The following is a 26,652-nucleotide window of genomic DNA, read 5'->3' on the forward strand; positions in this document are numbered from 1 at the left end:
ATAAGAGGCAACAAGTTCCTCAAGATTTCATTTTACTTTCACATGTAGATATTTACCAAGAGGGCTGGGCTGGTCCATAGACATACAGATCGACATACTCCAAACTACAAACATAACTATTGGCTGCTAAAACCTTCCCACACATGGATATTGACACATACATACGACAAATACAGATCAACTGACTGGTACATCCATGTGGAAACAAGCAAACAGATGTCAAGCATATATCATTCCTGCACAAATATGAATATATTGGTTTTGTGAAGGTACTGTGGTCATATCAAATTGTTGATTCTCCATTAGTACCTGAGCAGAAACATTGTTGAAAATCTTAGGCTTTAAAGCTGCTGCACTTAAAAAACATATGAAGCTCATTTGTAATATTACATTACTTAATAATTCATTTATTTTTTTGTAAGTCTTTTTAGATGATGTTGTTACTTCTGGACTCTCCAGTGGTGATATGATGGGGAGAAATTTACCTGTGGACTGTAAACTGTAGTAAAACAATTTTTTTTTTGTCTTTTTACAGATTGTTATCCTTATAATTTAATGATTATCAAGTTGACAACAGGGGATAATATAGGGTACCCTACAAACCTCATTTCTGGAGCATCTGGGTTTGATCATTGCTCTTTCTCTAAGCTGGGTGATGCCAGTGACTGGTGAGTGCTTGACTTCAGGGGGGTACAGGCTTCACAGTTGTCTCATTGTGTCAGATAATGACTTCCCTATTGAAAGGGAACCCTGCGACCCCAGAGACAGACACCAAGACGACCTCCTTCAGTCCCTCCAGGCACCCGGGCCTGCTCTGGCATTTTGCCCACAATGAGTTGCTAACCCTCATCCCCGCACCGAAATGCCTTTCTTTTTTTTAACCCGTGGAGCAGCATTACTTCTGCAGGTTCTGTCCTCTGTCAGGAGGTTTGAACCTGGATAGAGACGCACAGCTGGCCCGAGTAATGAGGGCGCTGAAGCTGAGGTCCAGCAGATCTATCTAGTTGTGAATGTTGACTAGAAGTGACGGTAGCGCCGGTGGTTAGTCTTAGGCTATGCACGCACCGCCCTCTGCAATCCACGTTTAAGTGGTTACTTTCAATGAAAAGTCTCTTCAAACGCACTTTTCAGGCTTACATGTTCAAAACTCGCGTTCACCCATAGCTGTGCAAGTTTCTATGACTGTTTTTGGCTGTAGGTACAAAGTGTGTGGCCATTGAACACACATTGCCAGTTAAACCAGGTTGAAATTTGATAAATAGTGATTTATGATGTCCCTTTTAATTGACAGAAGTACCAACAGTTTAAAAACTGATAATGCAAGAGAAATGTATAATTGCGGTTTGTGTCCGGTTGGAATTCTTGTCAAAGTCTTTCAAATATCAGAATAGAGCTGTTAAAGAAAAAGCCTGGAGCATGATTCACCCGATTTGCACCAATTCAATTTTTTGCACCAAGACTCTTCCAACTGTAGGTGGCAGACGCGCAAGTAAACGGTAGCAAAAAAAGAAGAAGCCCTCCCTGCTTGTGCAGTGTGAACATCATTGGCTAAACACTCATTCAAGAATGTTCTAAATGCAGGTTCTTGAACGCAGATAAAATGCTCAGTGTGTACGCAGCTTTAAACTGTTTTAACTTCCTGTTTTCATTTTTTTTATAAACTTTACAAATTCTCTCCCCTCATTTGTTGTCTTATCCTCTTCATTACAGGGTTCTTGAAGCCCCAGTGCTCGCTGGCTCCCCCAATGCAGCGAGGTCACTCAGCTGAGGTCTGTTCGTGCTTCAGCGGAGTCTGCCCCCTCCATCAGCGCCGCTTGTCCTCAGGTAACCGCGTTAAACAAACCTGGTTAAAATACCTAGCTTATCTTTGTATTACAGTAACATGCTGGCCCCATTATGAATTATTCAGTTTTTTTTTTCTTTTTTTTTTTTTTTAAGGAAAGGTCACAGTCATGAGAGACTTGTTTTCAAACTTACCTCATGATCCCATGTGCCTAATTGTGTAATAATTGTGTAAGCATCAAAAAAGGGCACTGCTGTTTACTGGAATAAATCTGTTTTCACGACATGAACCCACACAGATCAAAATGATATTTTTCAGAGGAGCTGTGTTGTTTTTATGGGGTGGAAGCTTGTTGTTCTTGAACCATTGACCAGAGGCAACGCTGTTGTGGGGTCTTTGTATGTGCCTGCTTTTATGATGGTGTCTTTGCGTGTGGAGCCCCACTGATGTTAGCAGTGGTGTTTGGAGTCCTGTATCGGTGATTATTCTAAGATTCAGTGCCTGCCGTGAGGCTGATGATCAGGAATCTAAGCTTTGCAGAACATGTGGTTAATGCTGATGCATTTAGAACTCCATCGCCAAAGCGTGTGCCTTCTGCAGCTTCAGAGCTGTGACCAGCTGCGCTGCCCATCATGTGAGGAGAGCATGAGCTGCATGGCAGGATACGGCCACTTACGCTTATAAAAACCTCCATGAGAGCATGCAGCTGATTATAATTTCATCCCCAAGCTGAAGCCTTTATGTAATGAGATGTTAAAGGAGTTCTTTGTTTGAAGAAAATTATATACATCTTCTTTAATATATTTATCCTTTTATGTTGCAAGTTTTTCTTAATAGAGACCAAGTGCTTCCTATTGTTCCTCTTGTTTTGCATTCACTGTTTTAGCTGTTTTATCATTCATGCTTTTAGTTTTGCAAGCGTTCATGACTTTGTGCTTGTTTTCTCCATGTAAGTCGTGTGTTTGTTTTGAAGTGGTTCATTGGTTTTTAAACTCACAATTTAACATAATCAGACGTTTATCCCTACTCCTTCCACAAAATAAATATGGTTACAGTCATGAAGGCCTTTTTTTTCTTTGAGGAGAATCATTATAGAGACTAAAAACAAGGTTAAAAAAAAGTTCACATCCTAGCTTCAAAGTGCAACGGTTTAGAGTAGTGGTCCCCAACTTTTTCTAGCCATGGATCGATTTAATGTCTGACAATATTTTCATAGACCGTCCTGAATGAGGCTGAAGAGGGTGTGTGATGTTTTTTTTAATTATTATTCTAGCCTTCACATTTCCCTTAACTTTCAATTGTAAAGTTTATCTTTATCCTCTTTAAAATTTCTGCTGCTCCTTTATACTTTATTTGTGCTTTAGATTTCATGCTGGAACCATAAAATGTGGTAGATTTTCCTTTAATCACCATAACTGTCAAAGTGGAAGCTAAAAAATTAGCTGCAGCTTCTTCTGACTTTTAAGGTGCAACAGATAAATTAAAGACATTCACTAAAACTAGTATTTTCTAAATATGATCATAAACTGTTTAAACAACTTTATTTGTCCAATTTGATTGATGTCTATTCTGCATTATTGTGTGAATGCTTTACAGCAATCTTGACATCAAAGCGTTCAGCTAGTTCCAGACATTACTACTTGTACTTTTGGTATTCATGAACTTTATAGGTTTTTAAATTATTAAGCAAAATATGCCCTGTTAGAAATAAATAAGAAATTGCTCAATTCCTTAAAAAACTTTGTGCATTTTAAAATTTGTTACTTTTTCATACTTTCAGTTAGAGACACAATTCAAACTTTAAAATGTTCAACAACTACTGGAATTTTTCAAGATAATTTGTCATTTAGCCATTATTTTAAGAACATGCTATTTGCTTTTGGCTAATTTAGACATGTGTCCAGTTTTTATGCTAATTTAGAGTTCAGGGACATTTTAAGCATTTTGCTGTCACAAAAAAAATCCATATCATAGGTAAAGACTCCTGGTTTTTGTCTGTTAAATTCATCTTTCTTTTATTTTGAAGTCAAAGGTTCTTCTTCTGCTTCCTCACTGATTCTTTTCTGGAAAAAGAGAATTTCCAAATATGGTGTTAACTTTTCTAGTTTAAGGGTTTCAGTTTAGCAGAAGGTACAGCCACTTTAAGAAAGCATCGCATGGATTTTCAACACATGATCGAGCAACTTGACATGTGACAAGATAAAGTCGGATATGATGGAGATAATCCAGAAGTTTTTCATAATAAAACTTCCTTCAGAATTAGACTATAAAGAACAGAAAAAATATCTTCTGTTTTTTATCTATAGTGCTAACTATCCTATAAACTAGTATTAAAGCATTTTGATTTTCTTTAATTTTTAAAGTTGTAAAAGTTTGGATTTAGTCAATTGTGAATGAAGCAATGATTTTTCTTAAACTAAATCAAACTGAAAGGGAGATTTTGCCACTTCTTTCTTTTGACTGATAAATCTCTGAAGTTTTCTATGATGCTTCCTATAGCAGCACATTAAAGCTGCTCAGGAACAGCTCAGATCAGAACACTTTTTAGTGGTGTTATTAAAAAGGGAAATATATTTTAAAAAATCTGTTTCACTTTAAAATCTATATATTCCTCTCTTTTAGTGGTTTCATGGGATTTGACAGCATAAAAAATAAAGTTCTGTCTCCTTAGAAATAATTTCTTATAAGCAAGTTGAGTACAGTTTTTCCACCAACTTCCCCCGCATAATGCTATATATACAGTATTTATGATCAATTACTACATATTTGTTTGATCCGGGTGGATGTGTCCTAGAACATTTGAGAGCATCTGCATTATAAGGGTAATAATGTTGAAATATGCCAGACTTTTCCTTCTTTTTTGAACGTCTTGTCCTATTAGACTTCATCAAAGTTTTTGAGCAAACGGAAAAAGGAAGAAATGGTTTATTTATACAGTTTTTGGTAGAGTTTTCAGGAGAAATTTGGAGTTGTCTGGTGTCTGAAGAAGCCAAAATAGAGTTACTGTTTGCTCACAGCCACTCTAAAGTCTGAACTTTATAAACCCTGTAATAATCATGCATCTAATTATGGAACATGCTACTATAAATCTATCAGTGTCCCCAAATTGTGTGATTGTCCTCCAATCATGATGTTCCTGCCGCTTGCCTGCAGCCACAATGACAAGCTGCTGTGGGAGGCGCAAGCTGTGTAGTGGTGACCAAGCAGGAGGCTTTTTTGGGAAAACTAGAGAGCCGTTTTCAGATGTGCTGAACTCCAGGCAGAACACAGATGTGGCTGCACGCTGGTTTCAGTGGTTTTACATTGTTCGGGATTCTCCAGAGCAAGCTCATGCTGCTCCAGGACCGTGAGAACCGTAGCAATCTGAGCTTTTCCATAGAAGTTGTTGAGAAAAAAAACAACTTTTTTTTTTGCATTTATATTTTGTTAAGAGAAAAAAAAGTGATGATGGAAAACGTGCTTTTTTTGTGGTGTATGAGGTGAGAAAGAGGGAAAACGTAAAAGAGAGACAGCATTGAAAACAGGGCTTTCTGAAAAAGGCACTCACAATGCACGCCTTGTGCTGCGATTTGGTCTGTCCTCACCGAGCTGAGTGGAGGAATGGAAAAGATTATCCACAGGAATGTCTGGGGTGCCCTCAAACGGAGCGGGCCGCGTGACTGGCCAATGGGAGCGAGGCCTGCAGAGCGGCGGGCTAATTTTTTCCTGATGAACTCAGCCTCCCGCTCCACAATGCCGTCTGATTGCCAGGCCTAAACTCACATATGGTCTGCGTTTGCAGGGTCCAAACGACAGGACCAATTCTGCCTGGAGAGAGAAGGGGGGAGGCTTTGGTATAGGACTCCCGCTTCTTATATTTCATTAGTTTTGAATTTGTTTGACCAATGCGCCGGAAACTCGATTTGAGTGTGTTACACTTTCTAATGAGATGAAGCCATGACGTACGGGGTTAATTCATCACTCTTTATTAATTGCGCTTCTCATGCAGTTGTAATCACAGGCGTGCTGCATCACTGTTCTCTTTTCATTACTAAGCCTCAGCATTAACTGACTACCTCTCAAATCCTGCCAGTTTTTGCAGAGCCTATTTAGCGTTCATGCTTGTAAAGAAGATCTAACCCCCTCCTCCTCCATTCTCGTTTCGAAGATTGCCAGGGTAAACTGCAGAAGGAAAACTGACACAGCTTCAGCTCTGGCGCGAGTGTGTTTACGACCCCATTGTTTTTCTGCGCGTTCTTTTAGCATCAGCACCGCAGTAATGAGCCATGTGGTGGATTTCCGGAGAGACGCAGCATGTGTTTGCAGACCTCGCGGTCACACAGCGGGGCTCGAAACCAGAATTAGGGTTGGAGGGTGTGAAGGAGCTGCTCTGGAGGAGGCCGGCGGGTTACAGAGGGGGGTTGACGTTGGGTTAAAGTGAGTCCTGGCTCCTCTTATTTCCCATCGCGGGGTCCTGCAGAGGTGAGGAGGGTCACAGAGAGGGGGCTTGTTATCCTCGGCGTGCTCCGAGCTCCCTCGCTGTAATTGGTCGACGCTCTCCCGGGCTGCTTCCTGTCAGGTCAGGAGCCAGAGAGGCTGAAGGTCACTATGCAGCACTTATCGGGGTACACAAAGCCCAGTTAAACACTCAAATACCACAGCTAAGCTAAAGCTAATCAGCTTTTCTCCATTTCTTTTTTGGTATGTAGTTTATGTTAAATCAGAGGGCTGGAGTTTGTCATAACTTGGATAAGAGCTGTCATAGTGTATCGTTAATTAACTGTTTGGGTTTGTTTCAAACTTATCATTAACCATGAGTTGCTTTTTTCCCGCAACAGATTACCCTCTTGTGGTGTTAATTAGGGTTATTTGAAGTCCTTGAAGGTTTAAAGCCTTTCTTTTTTTTGTGTTTGCAAATCCAAAATTGGGTGTGAGGCAAAAATGTAACGACATGAAATGATATCATGAGGAGAATTATCCCTTTGTTGATCCCTCAACCACAAGCATTTGATGCGTTAAATCATCTTTGTCTTCTTCTTTTTTTGCATGACTCTAATTTAGCATCAAGGCCTTTCTGTCAAACAGGGCTGGCCTGCGGGTTGAACTGCCACCTTGGCATCCAGCAGCACTGACAGGGATGCGGCTGTAGAGGTGGAGGTCCTCGCTGGTACAGATTGATGGCAGTCATCCACGGCGGGTCACCAGAAATCTGAGAGACTAAGCTTTTGATAACTCCCTAAGCCTTTAATCCCCGGCAGCACCATCACAGTGAAATACTATATCATTGTTGCAGCAAAAAAAAAAAAAAAAAAAAAAAAGTAACGCCTAAAATCACTTTTGATTCTGGCTTTGATTAAGCTGATGTTTGTAAAAAAGGTGAGAAATCATTTTTGTGCAAAGGAAGCAACATTTATATTTGAATTGTCATGGGTGAAAGATAATTTTATGTGTAATGAATTTAATATGCAAATATATTTCAGGTTCTTGTACCCTTTAAAGACAGAAAGCACTGTGTTTTCTGCTTTAACTCAGACTTCTGTTTTATTTTTAGTCGCAGTTTGGCTAAAAAATATTTATTCTCAGAGGCAGTTAAATTAAAGTGAGATTTCCTTGTGCCACAGAGTCCTGTGTTGCTCTGCGTTTATCCGGCCCCCTTGAGTGAGATTAACAATACACTATGTTCCTCTTTGAATTGTGAAATGAAGAAAAAAGGAAGAAAAATCCTGCATTTTTTATTAACATCAATTAAACATGAATAAGCAAGTTCTCATTTTTCAGATCCCATGTTGCCCAACAAAGAACAGTATGTAAATCACAGTGATGCATATTGGATTGAGCCTGAAAATATGGGCGAATTAACCAAAGGCATGAATATAAATGAGGACGTACATGTGAACTCAAGATATCTCACTCCTGACTGTGTCTGCTGGAAAGTCAGCTGTTAAAAACAGCAGAAGCAGTGCTGTTGCAGCATTTCCGGCTCCTCAAGCCTGACCCCGAGCGCCAGGTTTACATCACTGACACCGACTGAGTTTTAAGGAGCCCTGGATAAACTTTAGAGAATTAGGAAATGACAGAACTTGAGTGTGCCTCGTTTGCATGGGAGCAGTAAAACTGGCTCGTGACACAATGCAGCTCTCTACACAAACAAACAGGAAGAAATTGTGTTATTTTTTGTGTGGAGACAAATATCCTGCGGGGTGCAATAAATCACACAGGCGCAACTGGCAAAAAGAAAAAGTTGCCATATGTGTTATGATAGAAAACAATTGTTAGCAGCAAGAATCCAAAATTACACATGATTTCTGACCTGCTATTCATTATGGCTGCTGTTTTATTTTAAACTTGTTTATAAGGGAGATGGAAAGTAAAAAGAAAAATGCTCTGAACATTTGGATTTGCTAAAAACAGAGGGGCCAGATATTTTGACAAGGACAGAGCAAAGGGAAAGGGCAGTTTTGGGGATTTATTTCTGCCATAAGTCTTACTTTCCCTTTGAACCTTTTGTTTCTAAATGCTGCACTCAAATTTGCCTCTGATTTACTGCAGATTAAAAGCAACAACAGAAGAATGTAAGTCAGTATTTCTGGACTTTAGTAACTTGTAGGGGTTTTCTTGGTCCCGATTCGATCCAGTCATTTGATTTTGAGAATTTGCTGATACAAAATCCTGATTTGACACTTTCGTACCACATTAAAAAATGAACAAATGTAATAGCCAAATCCAGGTTTTCCGCAATTTTTATTTTATTAACTAGTTTATTAACTAGTAAAAATAGCTGATAATCAGTCATTTGAGAAAGTTTGGTGACTGCAGCTTTAATATCTTTAGGACTATTGAACATTTTTTATCAAATGTGATTCATGTCTCCATTAAAAATTCTAAAAAATGACTTAAAATCATTGTTGTAGCATGGATACAATGATGAGTATTCATGACCAGCTCATGAATGTAAACATTTGTTTTGAATTGTTTTTTTTTGTTAGTCATTAAAAGGCTTTTACTATGCTTTTTTTTACGTCTTTCAGAGTAAACCATATTTATATATATGATCACATATTTTGGCACACTAAAGAACAAATTGTTTATGAAAAATGAGTTATTTTTGTCAAAATTGATGTGCATACCATATATCAGCCTTTAGTAGCCCCAGCCATTGCTACACTGGTTATAGCGATGGCAATATAGTGATGAGCACCGCTAGCTGAGCAGCAAAGCTCGTCATTGATCACCGCTAGATGAATGGCAAAGCTTGCAGCTCATCACCGCTACTTGAGCAGCAAAGCTCGTAGCTGATCACCGCCATTTGAGCGATGAAGCTCGCAGCTGAGCACTGCTAGCTGAGCGGCGAAGTTCGCAGCTCCTCACTGCTAGCTGTGCGGCGAAGCACGCGGCTGATCACCACTCGCTGAATAGCAAAGCTTGCAGCTCATCACTGCTGGCTGAGTGGTGAAGCTCGCAGCTGATCCCAGTTAGCTGAGTGGAGAAATTGGGTCTTTATGTTAGCCTGGATCGCAGTTCTGGCAGTGCAGACACTTACAAAAAGGTGCTGGTTTCACTTTGGGACATCAACTTACTCGTTTTCAAGGGTTTGCAGGGGCTGGTGCTCAGAGCGCAGGTTTTTAGAAGATTATTCAGAAATAGGCAGAAAGTCAGAATCTGGGAATATTTCACTAACCTTGCCAAATTATTTTTGTGCGCCTTCTGCTCAAAATAGTGCCATATTTTGCTGTGCTTTATGGCGGTAAAATGTAGTTATCTGTTTATGATATGCAGACTACTATGGCATTTATTTGAAATAATAAGCTTGAAATAAACAGCGCAGATCAAAATAATAAAGAAAAAAAATTCCAATCCCTGATCGGGATACAACATCTTATTCTAATTGAGTCTTAAACTATGCGATTGGGCCCGATTCCAAATCATGTGATCCGGACATCTGTAGGTATAAGTCTTATTTGGATTGAATTAGTATTTGCATTATTATGGCGTAGTAAGACTCAGCTCTGCTTCAGCTTTTGTTTCCCCTCTACTTTGTTGGTGATAATTGAGGTTTGAAGAGTTAGACATTGAAGAAAAACAGAATTGGAGCTTGATGCTGTCAGCGGTGGGTCTGGTGCTGCCTTTGCCCACTGTGGTTAGTCGCCATCATGGCTGTTGAAGGGCAGTTCATCCCCTCACCGCCACCCCAGAGGAGGAGAAGCAGAGAGAGAAAAGCAGACAGGGATGTTGGGGCAGAGAGTGGGAGACTGTTGGTATTTTGACGCTAAAATGATTTGACACGCTTGGCATTATAGCCGGCTTGGCGGTGGGGAGAGAGAGAAGCCATGCTAGCGAGCGCCTGATCCGAATGTCACCAACGCCGATCTCATGAAGTGGAAGGTCAAAGCGTAGCACCTGCCACCTCAGCCCATACATACCCCACCTTTGCTCTCCCCTAAAGGGGAAACCAGGAAATGAGGTTCGTAGAGTAGAGGACAAAGGGTCAAAGACGCATGTGTGCATGAGCGTGGCAGGTGGAGGCAGGGTGGTTGAGTCCTGACCTCCCAATGTCACATATCTCAGCTGCACAGCAACAGGCCCACCCGAGTGTGCTAATGCAGGCCAGTACATGCTGGGATGTGAGAGGTGGAAGTGGGGGGAGAAGTGTTTGCAACTCCCACGTGCTCTCTCCTTAGAGAGCCGCTCCTTGACGTGCACAGAGACAGCAAGGGTAGGAGTGATGGTAATGCAGAGACTAATGGAAATATCTTGTCGGTCTCAGTGTTGGTCTGATGCTGGCTGCCCTGGAGGAGTTTTGACTGTGGCCGTGGTGGTGCCACAAAAGCTGCAGCTGCTGTTTTACCAAACAAGCTGATCAAGAGCACAGATGCAGGAGGTCCTGAAGTTTAAGGGATGAAGACCATCATGGTTGTAAACAATAACAAAATCTAGTTTACAATGTAAGCTAGTGTTGGTGTCTCTAGTCCAAAAGTGAGTATAGACTTATCTATGACTATTACAAAAAGTAATAATAAAAACAGAAATGAAAGGCTAAACCTATTAAAACATGTGGTCTAAATTAGTCTGTTCCAAACATAAAAGAGAAAACGCTTCATATGTCCAATGCTCCTGTACGTTTCAAATGAGTTCAATCGATCAAAGCAGGCAGATTGCATGTTGTGACCAGATGTTAACAGAGTGATCACATAACTGTGTGTGTAATAGTTCAGTAAGGGCTCGGTGACACAAACAACACCCCAGTCCATCAAAGCAGTCTTCCTGAAAAGAGGAACATTTCAGGAAAGAGGTAATCAAGAACCTGATGAGACAACTAACTCAAAGGCATGATTGGGTCAAGGATAAAACTGCATTATGCGTTTGCAGTGAAAACACTTTGGTACGATTGTCTTTGAAAATCATACCATTATAACACTAATATAAACGTACTCCTTAGAAATGCTTTGTTTAAAAGGCCGTCGACTCCTGATCGGAAGATTGCGGGTTTGATTCACACTTTGTCTGCCCATGTGTTGAAGTGTTCTTGGGCAAGACGCTGAGCCCCACCTTGCTTCTGGTAGAAGGTTGGCGCCAGTGTTCAGCGGCGGACCACCATCAGTGTGTGAATGAGTGAAGGGGTCTGTGACTGTAAAGTCTTCACTTCGTCTTCCCTCCTCTGTTGTGTTAACTTTTCTTATGCACATTAAAATACTTAGAGTGCTAAAACCGATTTCGTCTCCCCTTTTGTTACGGTTCAGAGCCAGTTGTAACAAATTGGGGGCTCGTCCGGGATTTGAACCCGGGACCTCTCAGTTATTTATGAAATAACCACAATAATAGTAAAATAAACTTGTTAAGGTATACAAGTCTGAAGTCGCGACGAGACACCACCACCTTATTTTAAGCCAGGAAAAACCCTGCAGCTTCCGTCACAAACTTTTCTGAACTTCATAATGAATGACGCGAATGGATAGATATCTGGTTTATTTAATGTTAAGACCTGAATAAAAGCATCGGTACACGTTTCAATTTCTGGATTCAAAGAATCTCCAAGTTTGGAGAAGTAGCTGTCTATTTTTAAGCATTCTTTTCTCTCAGTTTTTGTAGATTTGGTCGCAAGACATGCAAATGTAGTCAGAAACTACATGTTTTAGTATTTTGTTTGTGTTCAAACTCTAAAGATATTTTGTTTTAATAAATAGGCGTCAATGAGCAAACGTTTTAATGTTGCATATATAAATATTGTGTGTGGGAAGTTTTTATATTGATACTGAATATATGATTTGAAGCATTTCCAAAAATTAGCTTTCATATTGTTGTTGTCGTATTTATTTTTTTAACATTCAACTGATCCGAAAAATGATCCGAACCGTGACCCTAAAACCGTGATACGATCCGAACCGTGGGTTTTGCGATCCGTTACACCCCTAGCATATAGCTTAAACACTTCAGGTTTTCATATCTTTCAGGGGCTGCCATAGTTGTGAAAATCTATTTCTTTTTGAAATTATTTTGGGGATTTTTTTTCTTGACTGTACTGCAGTAGTCTTCCATGGTATTGTTTTATTTTTAATTTCTTGTTGAACTTGACAGCATCTACAGTACACTAAGTGTCCCTAATTGCTACCACCTCCACTCCTTACACTTTCTTTTTTTGTTGGTAAAAAAGTATCTCTTAATATAAAACCACAATTCTATAACCTTTCTGTTGTTTCCTTTAAAACGATGTATAATAACAGACAGACTGCAAGTCTTATATCAGTGCAAACACATTTCAGTGCCTCTGAAATCATCATTTACAGGAAAAAACTCTATTCAGTTTCTGTCAACTGACACCCTCAGTTATTTTTAAAGCTTATAAAAGCTCCATTCATCTTTTAAATGTCCTTATATCCACAGGACTGTCTGACAGCTCATCAAGTGACTCAGTGGAGTTTTTACTCCTAAACCCGTACTCCTGCCAGCCCCTTTGTGGGCTTCCAGCATAGGACCTGGGGTGCTGGTGGGGGAACCGTAGGAGAAAGCTGACCTTTAGTGTCCGCCCTCATGGTTGGCTCAGTCAATGCCCCTGTTTGGTGGACAAGGGACTGTGGAAAAAAAGCGCAGCAAGTGCCACAGGGCCACCATGTCCACAAGCCCATTACAGTCAGTGACATTGAGCTAATTGACCAGCATGGTGGTACAGTGGAGTCACGGCAGGACTTTGACGTGAGGAGGGCAGTAATGTCAGCGGCAGAAGCAATCATTGATTGGAAAGTTGAAAGATTGACAAATTTGCTGTTGTTGTTTGTCACGTGGTCTGAGCTGTCTGGTTCACTTATCAATCCTATTTCCTGCCTTATCTACAAGAAAAAGAACATTTACGTCTTTATTATTTAACATTTAAAAATCACTTGTAGGGGTAATCATTGTCAGTGTCAGTTCAGTCTTTAGAGCTGTGATAGTTAGCAGACAGAAGCCCTAGAAGGTAATGACAGACATTTTCCCCTATTTTCCGACACCTTTCATATGTCATGGGAGCATCTTCCTCACTCTTCTTCTTCTCACCCACCTTGCTTGTAGCCCCCTGGGGCTTTGTGGGTGTTCTCAGGAGGGAACTGATAATTTCTCTGACAGCTCTGCAAAAAAAAAAAAAAAAAAAAAACTTTACAGAATCCAAAACATTCACTTTAGTTCTCAGCTGCGCACGATCAGGAGTTATTTTTAATGAGTTACAACTGACTTAGCAGCTATATTACAGTAAATAACTATGATTTTATTTTAGTTTAAGGGGTGGAAGTATGAGTGTGTCATTTCTGTGCAATTTTTTTGCTCCTTTAATTGATCAATTGATTGAATGAATGTGACTGCCAGCACTGTAAAAAATCAATGATCATTTAATATTACGAGGATTAAAGTCCATATTGTGCCTAAATAATAATAAATAATAATAAATTATTTGGAATAAAATGTAAAAAAATTAAAATACCACATTGTGAATTTTTATTTCCACATTTATTGTTTCTTTGAAGTGAGAATGCCATTTGATATAGTTCTTAATTGGAGCTTTGTTTATTTGTTACCTTAAAACTAAATTTTTACCCCCTAAAAGAAGTGCTTAAAAGGTGTAACACCAAGACTTTTGTCTGGTTTTTTCTGCCATTTCTTCTCTAATGTACCGTCAGAAATGAGCTTCAGGTGATTGAAAATCTCTGTTGAAGACAATAGGAGGAGCAGCTGCTGCTTGTAACTTAAGCTGATAATGAGCATGTATTTTTTTGTTTTTTTTAACACCCTCGCTGCCATCTGTTCCATGTTTTGCGATCCGCACACAAGCACGTGTGCGCGAGCCTGACGCTTACACAACGTCCCTTCTAGTTTTCGCGCCGGTGGCGTGTCACCTACCGACAGCTCGTCGCAAGTTCCATTATTCAGATGTTGCCGGGTGGTAGGATGGCTAAGTCGAAACAAGACATGCAGACAGACAGGATCAAGTGTCAGGCGCACATGCAACGGTCCCAAAAAAAAAACAAAAAACAGAGTCTCGCATTTTGTTGTCAAAGTGACTTCAAATGCACACTGATAATAGTAACAGGTGGAGCTTTAAAACTTATGTTAAGTGGAGCTCTACGTGTTTTCTTTTTCCATCTGCTGGTAAATACTTCAAGGTTAAAGGAGAATGCAGGTTATAGGAGAAAACAGACTAATAGCTCAGCTGTCATTGGGGTGTTATTAGGTAATGAAGCATTTGTTGATTTTTGTCTCCAACTACCTGTCCAGATTCGTGATCGCAACAGTATTAATATGTAGGAGGGAAAAATAATTACTATTCACAACAGTACTGAAGCTTACATAATGATCACAAAGCCCTTTACTTTGCAGCCTGCAGCAAAAACACAGCAGCAGACTGCAGCAGTTTATAACTCTCAGCGCTTTGATAAAGAAAAAGCACAGTTGACTTTGGTCGAATTTCTTTCTTGGCTGAGGAATGTGGGATTTTTAATCACTTAGTTGGAATTTGACTTAAAAGGTGACCTAAGTTGTTAAAATGTTGTTTGTGAATTAGCAGACTTGAAAGCTGGAAGTCATAAAACTCACAAATGGATGTTTCTCTCTTATGACATTTTTTTCTCATAAATATGTTTAGCAGACAGCTAAAAGGTTTTATGTACTTTAATGTTAACAAACCATTTTTTAAATGTATTTTAAACACATGAGGCTCAAAGTTTAAGATTCTGTTTATTTTCTACGTCTTTTTACAGTTAAATTGTTCTTTTTTTCCCTTTACTCTGAAGTTTATATGATTTCTGGAAATATTTTAAAATGGTTAACACACACAAGTGGTGAGAACCACAACAATCACAAGTGTCCTTCATTCAAGTTGCAGCAAAAGCTCAAGGTCAAAGACTGAATCGACTCCACAGCTCAGCTGGCTAAAACCAAAACTCCATCTGTGTTTATGTACTATAACCATTTCAATTCAGCATAAATTTGTCAAAAATAAAAAAAATATATAAATAATATTGTAATTTGAATACTTGAAAACACTGAAGTGTTTTAGTGTTATACTTAGAAAGCAAGAATGGTGCAACAGAAGATTGAGTTCCCTAAAAATGGAAGCCACAAAGAGTAGGTAGAAGTGAATGATTGCTCAGGATAGGAAAACCACAACATAATGATATGCAGGGCAAATGTTACGGCTAAATGCGTTTCATCGCTTGAAGCAAACAGTGCGAATACACAATAGAAGGAAGCAAACTTTTTCAAACTTTGGATCCAAGTTTCAGCCGACGAAGTAGAGAGTTTTTTTTTAGGCATTCTTAGCACTGCGCCAGGAGTAATGCAAAGAGCAAGCGGCGGCACTTCCTTTCATGCATGTCTTGGTCTCAAGAAACACAAAAACAAGGGACTCATCTGCTGATGTCAGCTTGACTGTGCAGCACATCAGTGACGGATTATAGGTTACACAATCCTTGTTTGAAACAGGAGAAATAAAAGGGATTATAAGAAGTTTCTTACCAATAGCATCTACAGGAAGTCAACACTTTAGACTTACCAGTGACTGTATATGAGAACTGGACTGAATGTAGCTATCCTCCTTGCAATCCAAATAGGACGTAGGAAGTGTTTAACCATTCTTGCTCTACTAACTTTTTTTTTTTTTAAATATGATCTTATTAATCTAATTTTTTTGTTATATTTTTTTCTATAGTGCATGTTATTTAAGTTATAAACTGTCCAACCAGATGCCTCAATAAAATATGTGGTCTCATGTGTGGTCAAACGTTTGTTTGACAGATTCTCCAGTACCCGCTTGCAAGTGTTAGAGGTTTGGACTTCCAACAAGCTCACTGCTGATTGGTGAGAGGGGTTGCCATAGAAATTAGGACTCAGACCAATCACTTTTTATTGACATCGTCCGACTCCAACGGGGCGGCATTCGTAGTGCAAAAAAAAAAAAAAGGAAAAAATGGCGACTGAATTGACTTAATTTTGTTGGAGCCAGAGGTAAATCATTTTCTATAAGTGACGTCACACTCGCTCGGTCCAGTTCTCATCTAATGACTAATAAAAGGCCATTGCAAATTTTTTGTCAGAGTAATTGCAAAATCTATAGAGCACATGTGACAGAGTCAAGGCCCGGGGGCCGGATCCGGCCCACTGTTTAAGTAAATCTGGCCCTCCGGATCATTTTATTTTATTGCTAATAATGGCCCAATTTTATCTTGCGCTTACTTATATAATTTCAACAAAATATACAAGGAGAGTAAAATATTGAAAGTTATTCAAGGTTTAAGTTGATTTATTCTAGAATAATATTCCTGCATGCTTTTATTCATAGTTATGTTAAAACGTTATGTTTTTAAAGTTTTAAAAATTTAGTTTTAGTGTCTTAAAAACATTTTATTCTGTTCAGCCCGCAACCAAAGGTGTGTTCGTATTTATTCGATTTTCACTTTGTGAAATCGGTGAAGTCATATCCGGTGTTTAGAAAAATTAAAGAAAGTAGTGAGCATTGTGTCCGAATTACCTTTAAAAATCGAGTTCACTATATAGTTTTTTAGTATTTAGGGATTGTGGGGGGATTTTGGAAACAACCAAAATCTTAGAATAAAAAGCTAGTTGTTTGTGTAAATTTTTTAAATGTTATTTATTGAATACATGTCCAACTGTTTCTCCTTGAAAGTATTGTCTTATATTGTATAACTTTTCTCCTTATTTAATTTCATATATAGCTGTGTTTTTACATCCAGTCTGTATTGCAAACTTTTAATATCCTTTCCTGGCTAAAAATGTGATTTTATTTTACCATGAAGATGCTTACTTGGTCCCTTCTTCAAGAAACGTTTAATTTAAGAAAACACTTTATTCTACTGTTCTCATTCTTACTGTTCACACTAATTCATTTTCTCTAAATGTAATTGTTTCTGACTAAAAAAACCCAAAACACTTACTCCATAAAAATAACACTGCTATGACATTTGGCATTGAATCTTGATTAACTTGGTCTCTAAACTCCCTAGACTCCAGTCTAATGGGATTTGATGGCATCTGTGGGAAGTTCCAAAGTTTAAACCACCAAGAATGTACCAAAGAAAAAATTAAGGAAAAAAAGATCTGTTGCTACTATTTTAATGCTTTCATTGTGTATCAAAACTCTGTTGGTAGACATAGTGAATAAAAAGTGGGTGGACAGAATGCCATCAGCTTTAGCTAATTAATTCATGGTGTGGGTTTGGTTTATGGATACCAGAACACAAAAAAATGTCAATATTTCTCATTTTGGTGTGGCCTTCCAAAATATAGTCCTTAAAATACATTTCCCTAATTGGTAAACATTTTTCTCTAAATATTTTCTGGCCTGTTTGAGGTTCATTTTTGTCTCCACAATGAATAAAAACAAAAAATCTGTAATTTTAGAACAATTTCAAATATTAGTGAGGACTTCCCATGCATGTTAGAGATGAAACTGCGTTGTTTGGTGCCAAAAAAAAAAAAAAAAACGATAAAATTGGATATGACTGAAAGACGTAGAATGAAAAGCTTTTTAGGACATGGCAAAACTAGAAAATGTGCTTACAAATGAGTTAATAAAAAAAAACTATTTTACCTTGAATGTCATTTTGTGGAGCTGCAAGAAGTTTGGTATCTATTAGTTTTAGAAATTTGCTTGGGTTTTTCTTAAGCACATATTTTTATAAGTAAAACTAAATTATTTAGACTATATATATACACTTGTGTCCTCAATGATGTAGAAACTTTAATTTTCTGGTAATTTAATGGAATTGGTATAGTGTCTTCTTACTTGCTGCCACAGAATCTTCCTTATAAATATATGCAAGTGTAAGGCCTTACGCTTTTGCTTCTCATCGCGCATCTTCTAAAACAAGAAGACGCTGTGTTTCTACCGCTGTGAATAAAATATGCAGGAAATATTTTGCAATAATGAGTAATCAAGAAGTCACTCCTCCCTCTTCTGCCTTTCCTCCTGTTTTTCTCCATGAATCACGTCGTTCCAGTGGATGAAAACGAGGCCAATGAGGTGAAGCAGACATGTTTTCCTCTGAGGTTCACGTCCATATAGTTTAATCGCCCCTGGCGGAGGGGTTAGTTATGTGTGAGGCAGCGTGGTGCAGCCGTGGTGTCATGAATCAACTGCTGGGCTGATCTTGTGACCAGCCGCTCCCCCTGCTCACCTCTGGGGTTCAGAGGTCGAGCTGGAAAGCTCTTTTGGAGTCTGCAATCAGACGTGGCAGCAGGAAGGTGTGAATTGGTCCTGTGTTGGCAGTAAGCTGCATGTCTGGGAGACTTGTTGCGCTGCGTTTTGGAAATGAAGTGATTTCAGGATTTGACAGTTTCTGCTGTTTGGATTTGCTGTTGCAAGCAGACCGCTATGGCAACACCTCAGCTTGTGAATACAAGACTGTATCCAAACAGGAAACCACACAGATTCATACTCAGGGAAAGTCATCCTATTTTTGACCTAAATTAATAATTTAATAGTTATTCAACTTCTATGGTTGGTATCCAACTGTCTTCGTAATGGACTGAATAAAAATAATGTACTTTCATGAAAGCTATTAATTAATCTAATTAATCTTTTTGTTAACAGACCTCCAAGCTTTACTTTTTCACCACCAAAGTGGATTTTTTTTCAATCTTGAACAGTTAAGAAAAGAAAAACATCAGTTCCAGAGTCCTCTCATTTAACTATCAATAAACAGTAGGAACACTTTTCTGATCAATCCAAAAAATCCAAACTTCTTATTAATGCCATACTACCTATGTTGATATACCTCATTCCACAGTTTATGATAACAGAAAGACAGTAGAAACATACCCGAGTGATGTTAAAGTTTCCCGTTTGGTTATTTTTATCATTTTGGAGTCTAGGATGCAGCAGAGGAGAAAGAGAGAAGACAATCTAAGAATGACAATACAATTTAGACTTTGGACTTTGTTTCTTTGTTGTGTCTGGACAAAAACAAGCGGGAAAAGAGGTGAACTCTACCTCTGAAATGATGCTTTGGTTTAGCATATGTACTAGTTGCTGCTGCAGAAAGAATGAGAATGGATGAGTCTGAACGGTCTGTTTCTTTGTGAAAAACAATTTAAGCATAAAATATATAACAAAATTAAAGTACTAGTAATTGATTGCATTTCTATTTCTGTCATAAGTTACCATGGTAAAAGTGGGATAACGCCCTTCAAAGTGTGCATTATCAGAAATTAATGGACTTCGAGGAAGAAATCGTTTGACACAATCAGGTTTTTGCGTCACCATTTAGTTTCTGATAACGGACACCTCGACGGGCATTATCTCAAACATAAATGATAATAGTTATAGATTAAAGATGAGATCAATGCAATTAAAAGAAATAGCACACTAATGTGTCTGTAATAAAGTAATCAAGATTAATGTGATAATCTATGGTCCTTGACAAAGCTGTCAGCCCTCTGCATTTGACCCAGTAACCCTGGATCATGTCTTGGTTACCTAGTGTTACTAATGTCAGCCTAAACCACACACCTTTGTGTAACAGCGGGTTGTCACAGCTTTGCAAAAGCCATGACGACCTGGCAAAAGCTGGGACAGCATCTGCCCTCCTGCCTATGGCCTGTCCATTAGCAAACCAACTCCAGAGCGTTGTCCTCATTTCTCTGCCATCTTTTTTTTGTCCGCTTTCCGTCCACTACTTTTTGCCCCCCAGCACTATCCCTGAAGATGTAGGAGAAATGGAAAGAGTGAGTCGAGTGAAAGAAACCGCAGAGAGAGCTGAGAAATTCTGCAGGGGATTGTGGGAACCCACAGATAAAGGATTGCATCTTAATCCATCCTAAGGCCTGTCTTACGGTGTACTATGAGCTTTTATGTGATCATTAGGAGTGTGTGCTCGTTTGCACATCCACATGTGAATTTTAAGTGTGTGTGGAAGACAGGACGTGTATTTGATATGTTAATTCCATCTTTTTTTTATTCTTTTATTGCAAAAATCTTTAAAAATCTTGCACAGGAACACAACACACCTTATCTGATTCTAAATGGAGGCAGCTCTCCTCTGGAGCGAGTGCATAATGAGTTGTTTTATAGCTCATAAGTGTATTAAAGGCACTAATTAATGTTCCGCAATCCTCACTCTAATGCAGTGCACAAGGTAGAGATTTCTCCCCCTCACTCTCCGAGGTTATGCCTTCAGCTCTCTTGTTCTTTCTTGAGCTTTAGTGGAATTTGGCTGAGTGGAGGAGAGGAGGGAGACGCTCATCTTGTTTCAGTGCTTTATGAGGCTGACGTGTACATCTGTAATTGCGGTTATGGGTGATTAAACTCTCGATGCCCCTCAGGATCTCCAGCCTGCGATCAGTCAGCGTCAGAATGAGCCGCGGTGTCTGTCCCATGGTGCCTTAAGCCATTCTGTGACAAACTCAATGCGAGAGATGCAACTTATTGTAAAATAGTCAAATGACGGTCTGCAGTCTGTTTGTTTTATTTATGGATCAGTAAAGTGTGGGAAGAACATTTTGTAGTTTTCTGAGCCTGAAATGCCAAAGTCCAGCGTGGGTTCTTTACACTTCTAAAGTCAGCAAGTTAATCCCTGATTATGAACAAAAACAAGTTAAGTTATGAACTTGTTTAAGCTTTTCAGCTATAATGACTCTATCATTATTAATTTTTCATTTATTTGACTTATGATTTAAGATTTTTTCTCTACAATTAGAACATGTGGATGTCTCTTACCTAAACTATCATCTTTTGATTTATTTTCAAAGCATTCCCAGTCGTCTTTGAATCACGATTATATTGTTTTTGTCCTAAATCTAAAACCTTTAACTCTTTTAGGACATAGTTTCTGCAGAGCAACAGGAGTTCATTAGAAATTCACCTCTGAACTATGAGTGGGAATCTGGCTTGGAGTCCTATCTTCCCATCATCTATCTGTTTACATTCCCTTCCCCTCGCACCTCCAACCTAACATTACCAGTGGAACTAAAATGGCGAGCAATATCAGAGCTCTCCAAACTCATTCAATTTAGCGTTCAAACTTCGTGAAGAAACTTCTGGTGAGAAATCTGCACGACATGGATCTTGAATGGAGAAAGGGAGCAGACTATATCCGGTGGAAAAAGGGAGCTGACTATTTCCTGGTGGAAAAAGCAATCAAAGAATTGGGAGAGCGGATTTGAACATGGATTTTTGAGCAACGACTGAAAGTTACACGTGAAAAGGATGTTTGATACCGAGATTAATAATGCGTTAAAGAGAATAAAATGTTCATATGCTAATCAGAACAATTTTCTCATTATTTCAGTAAATCCTGAAATATTCATCTGGTCTTGTCTGCAGTTTTTTGACAGAATTTTACTGCAAAATGAACCCCGTAGCCATCACTATTCTATCTGTGCCAAATTTAGGGGATAATTTCCCAGGCTACAATGTATGTACATCAATAAAAAAAAAAATAATGGATGTTTTCTTTTGTGGGTGACACGCTGACAAGGACGGCTCTAGGATTACATCATGAAATGGCGGCACCCTGAAGGAGCGAAAGGCGGTGCCTCAGAGATCGTCATTTTACATCCGGGTATGAAAATGGTTCCCAAAAAAACTCATACTTCATAAGGAATTTGTTTTTTGGTGCTCCAAAGGTAATTATCATTATATATATATATATATATATATATATATATGGATATAGCTTACTCTGAAAAACGTAAGAAAAGCATGGCCCCTTTAATCTATTTGTGAGTGGATGCATCAGAATGGAGCGCAGCAGGCAGCTTGTGGCCTACAGACTGTAGCTTCTACGCCACATTACAAGTTTTTTCAAACACGGTTTTTACATATGCTTCTGATTTACAATGATTTGAATAAAGTTCAATAAACACTCAAAAATGCAACTTAATTTTTTTAATATATGTCCTCAATCATGAGAAAAATGCCATGAGAACGTGTTAAAAAAACACTTTTTATCTTTAATGAAGTTGTTTATTTTTCATTCAGGTTACGATTGGTTTGAATAGATTTAAATGGTGTTTGTTATTTAAGGCTAAAGATGGATGTGGTGTGTGGGAGGGTGGATGATGAAGCTGAAAAATCATTTCAAGTTATCTGTTTATGCATTCATGCCCGTGTGCAGCGTGCTATCTCATGTGGCGCCATATATCTACAGTCTGTTTGCATGATCACTTATGTTATATTTATGACTGCACATAGAAGGAGGCCTTTAGGCAGATGTTTGCTGCCTGTTCATCTAATGGGCATGTTATCCATGGCTTTCTGGGTATTATGTGTGTCTTCACACATCTGACCGGTGTCCACCTTTCCGTCAGCTTCTCTTACTGACAGGAAATCCATTGTTACCGATCGTTCAGATTTATTTCCAATTTAAAAAAAAACACTTGAGAATGTGTGTGGTAATTATGAAGCTGTTTCTGTACTGCTGAGAGTCACAGACCTTCTCTTATTAGTTTGCTGACTCAGCAGAGGCCCTCCCCTCTGTTGAAGTCGGATGTTTTCTCTTGTCAACCCCCCCCACTCCACAGCACCCTCAGAGGCAACAAGAAGAAGGATCTACGCCCTCCTCACCCCGAGGACCCTTATTAGTCACGGCAGAGTGACCACACAAGGGAGGATGGAGGGTCATGAAAAATAACTTTACAGGGAGGGCAAAAATGACAGAAAAGTCAAGGAAAGAGGTGGGAGCTTTCACTAAGCATTTAAAGTTTGAAAAAGAAAAAAAAAAACTTCCCATGAACCACTTCTAAAGCTCTCACCTCGACCTGACAAAGTATTTGGGTGAGCTTGAGCCTGGCTGGCTCTAAAAAGGCTTAATCTGCAGAGGAAGGAGAATGATTCATGTAAGAGACCCCACAAGGACCTCCAAGAGTATGAAAAGGTTCTCTTACAACTCTGTGCTGTTTTGTTCACTTACAGATTGCACGTAAATACGATTGTCAATTGTTGTAATGCAGAGTTGGACAACTTTTTGAGTGATATTTTCAGCCCCAAACTATCGACTTGCACTTATTATCAGTCACAACAGATCTCACAGTAGTTCAAAATCCCCAATTTTGTCACTCTTTGTGTTGAAATCCTCCTGCTTTTCTCAGTTGGACAGAAAAATCCCCCTTTTGCTTGATGGAAAAACCCCGAGCTGAAGCTCCTTTTGAAAGTCTTGCTGGACGGCATGTGTATTTTGGAGAGCTGCCAGTAAAAATGCAAGAGAGGGGAAGTCAGCAGACTGGCTGTCTTCTGTTCACTGTTGTTCAGATTGATTCTGTCAGGCCGGCCTTTGAGGCCCGTGGTCCAGGTGGCCTGTTCTCCGCAGCACCTTCTCCCCTCTGCTGCCTCCTCCCTTTTACCTCGGTTGCTCCATGCCCACAAACATGTCTGGCATTCGCAACCTTCTCCCAGAGCGGCGGCGCCTTTCTTCCACCAATCGGCGGGCTCGTCAGCTATGGGCACATCGCTGTGAGCCAATGAAGCACACCTGTTTCCTTTGATGGAAACCGTCCGTGGCAATCATAACACTGCTACTCTGTTGGAAAACCATTTCTAACACATAAATGAGGGGCATCCAAAACCACAAGAAATATGGATTTCTGCTAACAACCAGCTGCCTTCCAGATTATAACTTTTGACACATGCGTCACAGCAGATGTGGTTACATCATTGCATCATTAGAAAAAAGGCTTTTGAACTGGACAAAGTGGGTAGAACGTGCAAGAAAAAGTCAATGTTCATCTTTATAAAGGCGCAGAATGATAAAATTCCATACATGGAGTTTAAATCATTCTGTGCTGGAAGAGAGTTTTTTGAGCTACAGAGAGTTCAAACTGACTGGGTTATCTGAAAATATATTTCTTTAAATTGGTAATACAAAAACAAGCTTCTTAACTCTCTTTGTTGCATCACTAATTATTTATGACAACGGTGAAGCAGTGTGGTGAGACAATTGAATTATTTTCTTTTAACTAAAACTACACAGAATCTTTAGTATGCCTTCGATTTCTTTTTGTATCATTTTTACAGCAGATACAGGATTGTACATTATTATTATCTTTTAAACTTAAAGTAAAAATGCGTAAAAGCAAATATATTTGTCTTTGGTAGATATTTTCCTATGAGTATTAGCTTGTTAATGGTGCCACATTTGTAAAGAACGTATATTTGTCGGATGAACTGAGTATCCAGGCGGAGCCTACATTTGGTCACTCAATGCCTAAAAGCTTTATCTGCCATTGACTCTTGTGTGATATTAAGTGGATTGGGTGATTGTGATTTGAAGACAAGATGTTTGGTATAGTTAACCACGGTTAACAGAACCAAACACAGCCACAATAACCCGACTCCTCATCTTCTGGTCACCAGTCTGGTCACACTCTTCCAACATTTGTTACAAGTCAGCAAACATGGTTGTGTTTGTCTTGCTGACATGAACGGCACACCCTGATCCCACAAGTGCTCAACAGAGTTGAGGTCATGACGGCTAAAAGCTAATTTCATCCTTTTTGCTCTGAAAGTAAGGAGGTATTCGTTGATAAAGAATTGTCATCTTGAAGGATAGCATTCAGTCCCAGACTGTTAAAAAATGGAAATGCCACTGAATCTCATTTTAACGCCAATTACTGTTGACAGAATCTGGACAGGTTTGGTGGTAACTTTAGCAAAAATATGCCAGCCAGTGAAGGGAAGAGATTGCACGGGTCATGAGGCGTAGATGCATGCATTCTGTTTGGGATTGTCTGTCCAGAAAGCTGTTAGTCATACTGTCCAGCTATCCTTGATTGATAGAAGAGAATAAAGTATTTAAATTTCAAACAGGTTGGAGAAACAATCTTTATGGAGTATTGTCTTCTTTGCCACCAGAGCAGGTCTTATGCTAACAGGTGACTGGCAACATCTGGATATACCACAAGGTCAATAACAACAGTAGAAAAGGCTTTTCAACATTGGAAAACAGGGTTTGCCAACTATCTTACCCCACATTCTCCGCTCCACAAATGCTTACTCCTTACAAATGTAGCACCATTTAAAAAGAGAAAAGAGAAAGATTGTTTCAACAACGAACCAATCTTTTTACATAATGCTCATGGCTGCAGTAGTGGTGTTATTTTCACTTTAAAAATAACCCCTTTTTAGAAGAAATATTTTTTCTTTATGTCCTTATTCATCAATATTCTAACTTCTAAAGGATGCTGGAAACTTATATTTAAAACCAGTCATATCCTTTTAGAAATAACAATTCCCTGCATTTAAATGTTCTCTTGGATGAGGCTTAAAAAAAAGAAAAAGTCTGGGCTTCAGATTCACTGCTTTGCTTTCACATCTAAAAGGTTTTTTTTTCTTTTAAGTTACAAAAAGAAGATTTGTCTTTATGTGGATGACCAATGGGTGTTCTGAAATTGCTTCAAAGTTTTTTTTGCACACATAAAAGACAAATAATGATTGCAAAAAATGCTTTAAAGAAGCGTTTGGTGAAAAAAAAATCCTGTCCACTGTTATGGTTTGGAACAAGCTTTTAATAAGTTTAAACCTCAGTCAGAACTGACCTCATGGGTGGATACGGGCTCTTTGCAGGCATAAAAATGGTCAAACCCTTGTGGGACATACAGGTGGCCAGCACAAAATACCATGGTCATAGACCGCTCGGTGAGTCCGTAGACAAAGGAACTTAGAGACTCTTGCCAGGTTCACTGCTGCCGCTGCAGCCCTCTAAGCATATTAAAGTACTTTAAGTTCTAAAACTGGTTTTGTCTCCCCGTTTATTTGTTATGGTCTAGAGCTAGTCGTAAACAAATTGGGGGCTCGTCCTGGATGACAAGTAAGGGAAGTAAGGCTTTACTTAATTTACAGGTTATAACAGTTTGCAGTAACTTTAGCTCAGTCAAAGTATTAGATAGATGTATTTATCTGAGGTTTTGCCTACTCTCTTTGTGATTACTCTTAAGGCATTTATTAGAGCACCATTAACACACTCCATATTGCATTTCAGCAATAAAATGGCATTTTATCTCGCAGCAGAAAGTATTTTAGTGCTGCTTGTAAAGTAAATAAACTGTAATGTTTGGTCTTTTACTCACTAACCATTCCTGCTTTCCTCTTGCTTTTGTTAACTTGAAAGCTGTGAAATCAGCTGCAGTATTTACCCTGAGACTGCCTATTACTTCTTAATATTTTGATCATAATTAGAATGACCAGATATATCTCCTTCTTCGGGCTTGAAGCTTTCAGTTTCAGTTTCACGAGCCCATTTCTGTCAAAGGTAATGTTTGAATTGAGACGTCATGAACCAGCGTGTACCCCCTCAGCACACAATGCTGTGGATTCTTAAACAGGGGAGGGTGCTGATGTAATTTATTGGTAGGAGAGAGCAGGAAAGAGCTTTATGCAGCTCTTCAGTAGCTAATTCTGGATAGTTAAAAATACGAGT

The 26,652-nt window shown here is 39.0% G+C and overlaps 1 protein-coding gene across 3 annotated transcripts in view; it reads left to right on the plus strand.

Annotated features, from left to right (window-relative positions):
- rxraa (retinoid X receptor, alpha a) overlaps positions 1 to 26,652 on the plus strand; it is a 197,634-nt gene that overhangs the window by 110,753 nt on the left and 60,229 nt on the right. For all 3 annotated transcript variants that reach the window (XM_036214525.1, XM_036214526.1, XM_024298832.2), the window contains exon 2: positions 1,711 to 1,824. In XM_036214525.1, the coding sequence (XP_036070418.1) occupies positions 1,711 to 1,824 (114 nt within the window). The remainder of the gene's footprint in view (positions 1 to 1,710; positions 1,825 to 26,652) is intronic.

The sequence above is a fragment of the Oryzias melastigma genome, linkage group LG12, assembly GCF_002922805.2.
Source record: "Oryzias melastigma strain HK-1 linkage group LG12, ASM292280v2, whole genome shotgun sequence".
Lineage (NCBI taxonomy): Eukaryota > Metazoa > Chordata > Actinopteri > Beloniformes > Adrianichthyidae > Oryzias > Oryzias melastigma.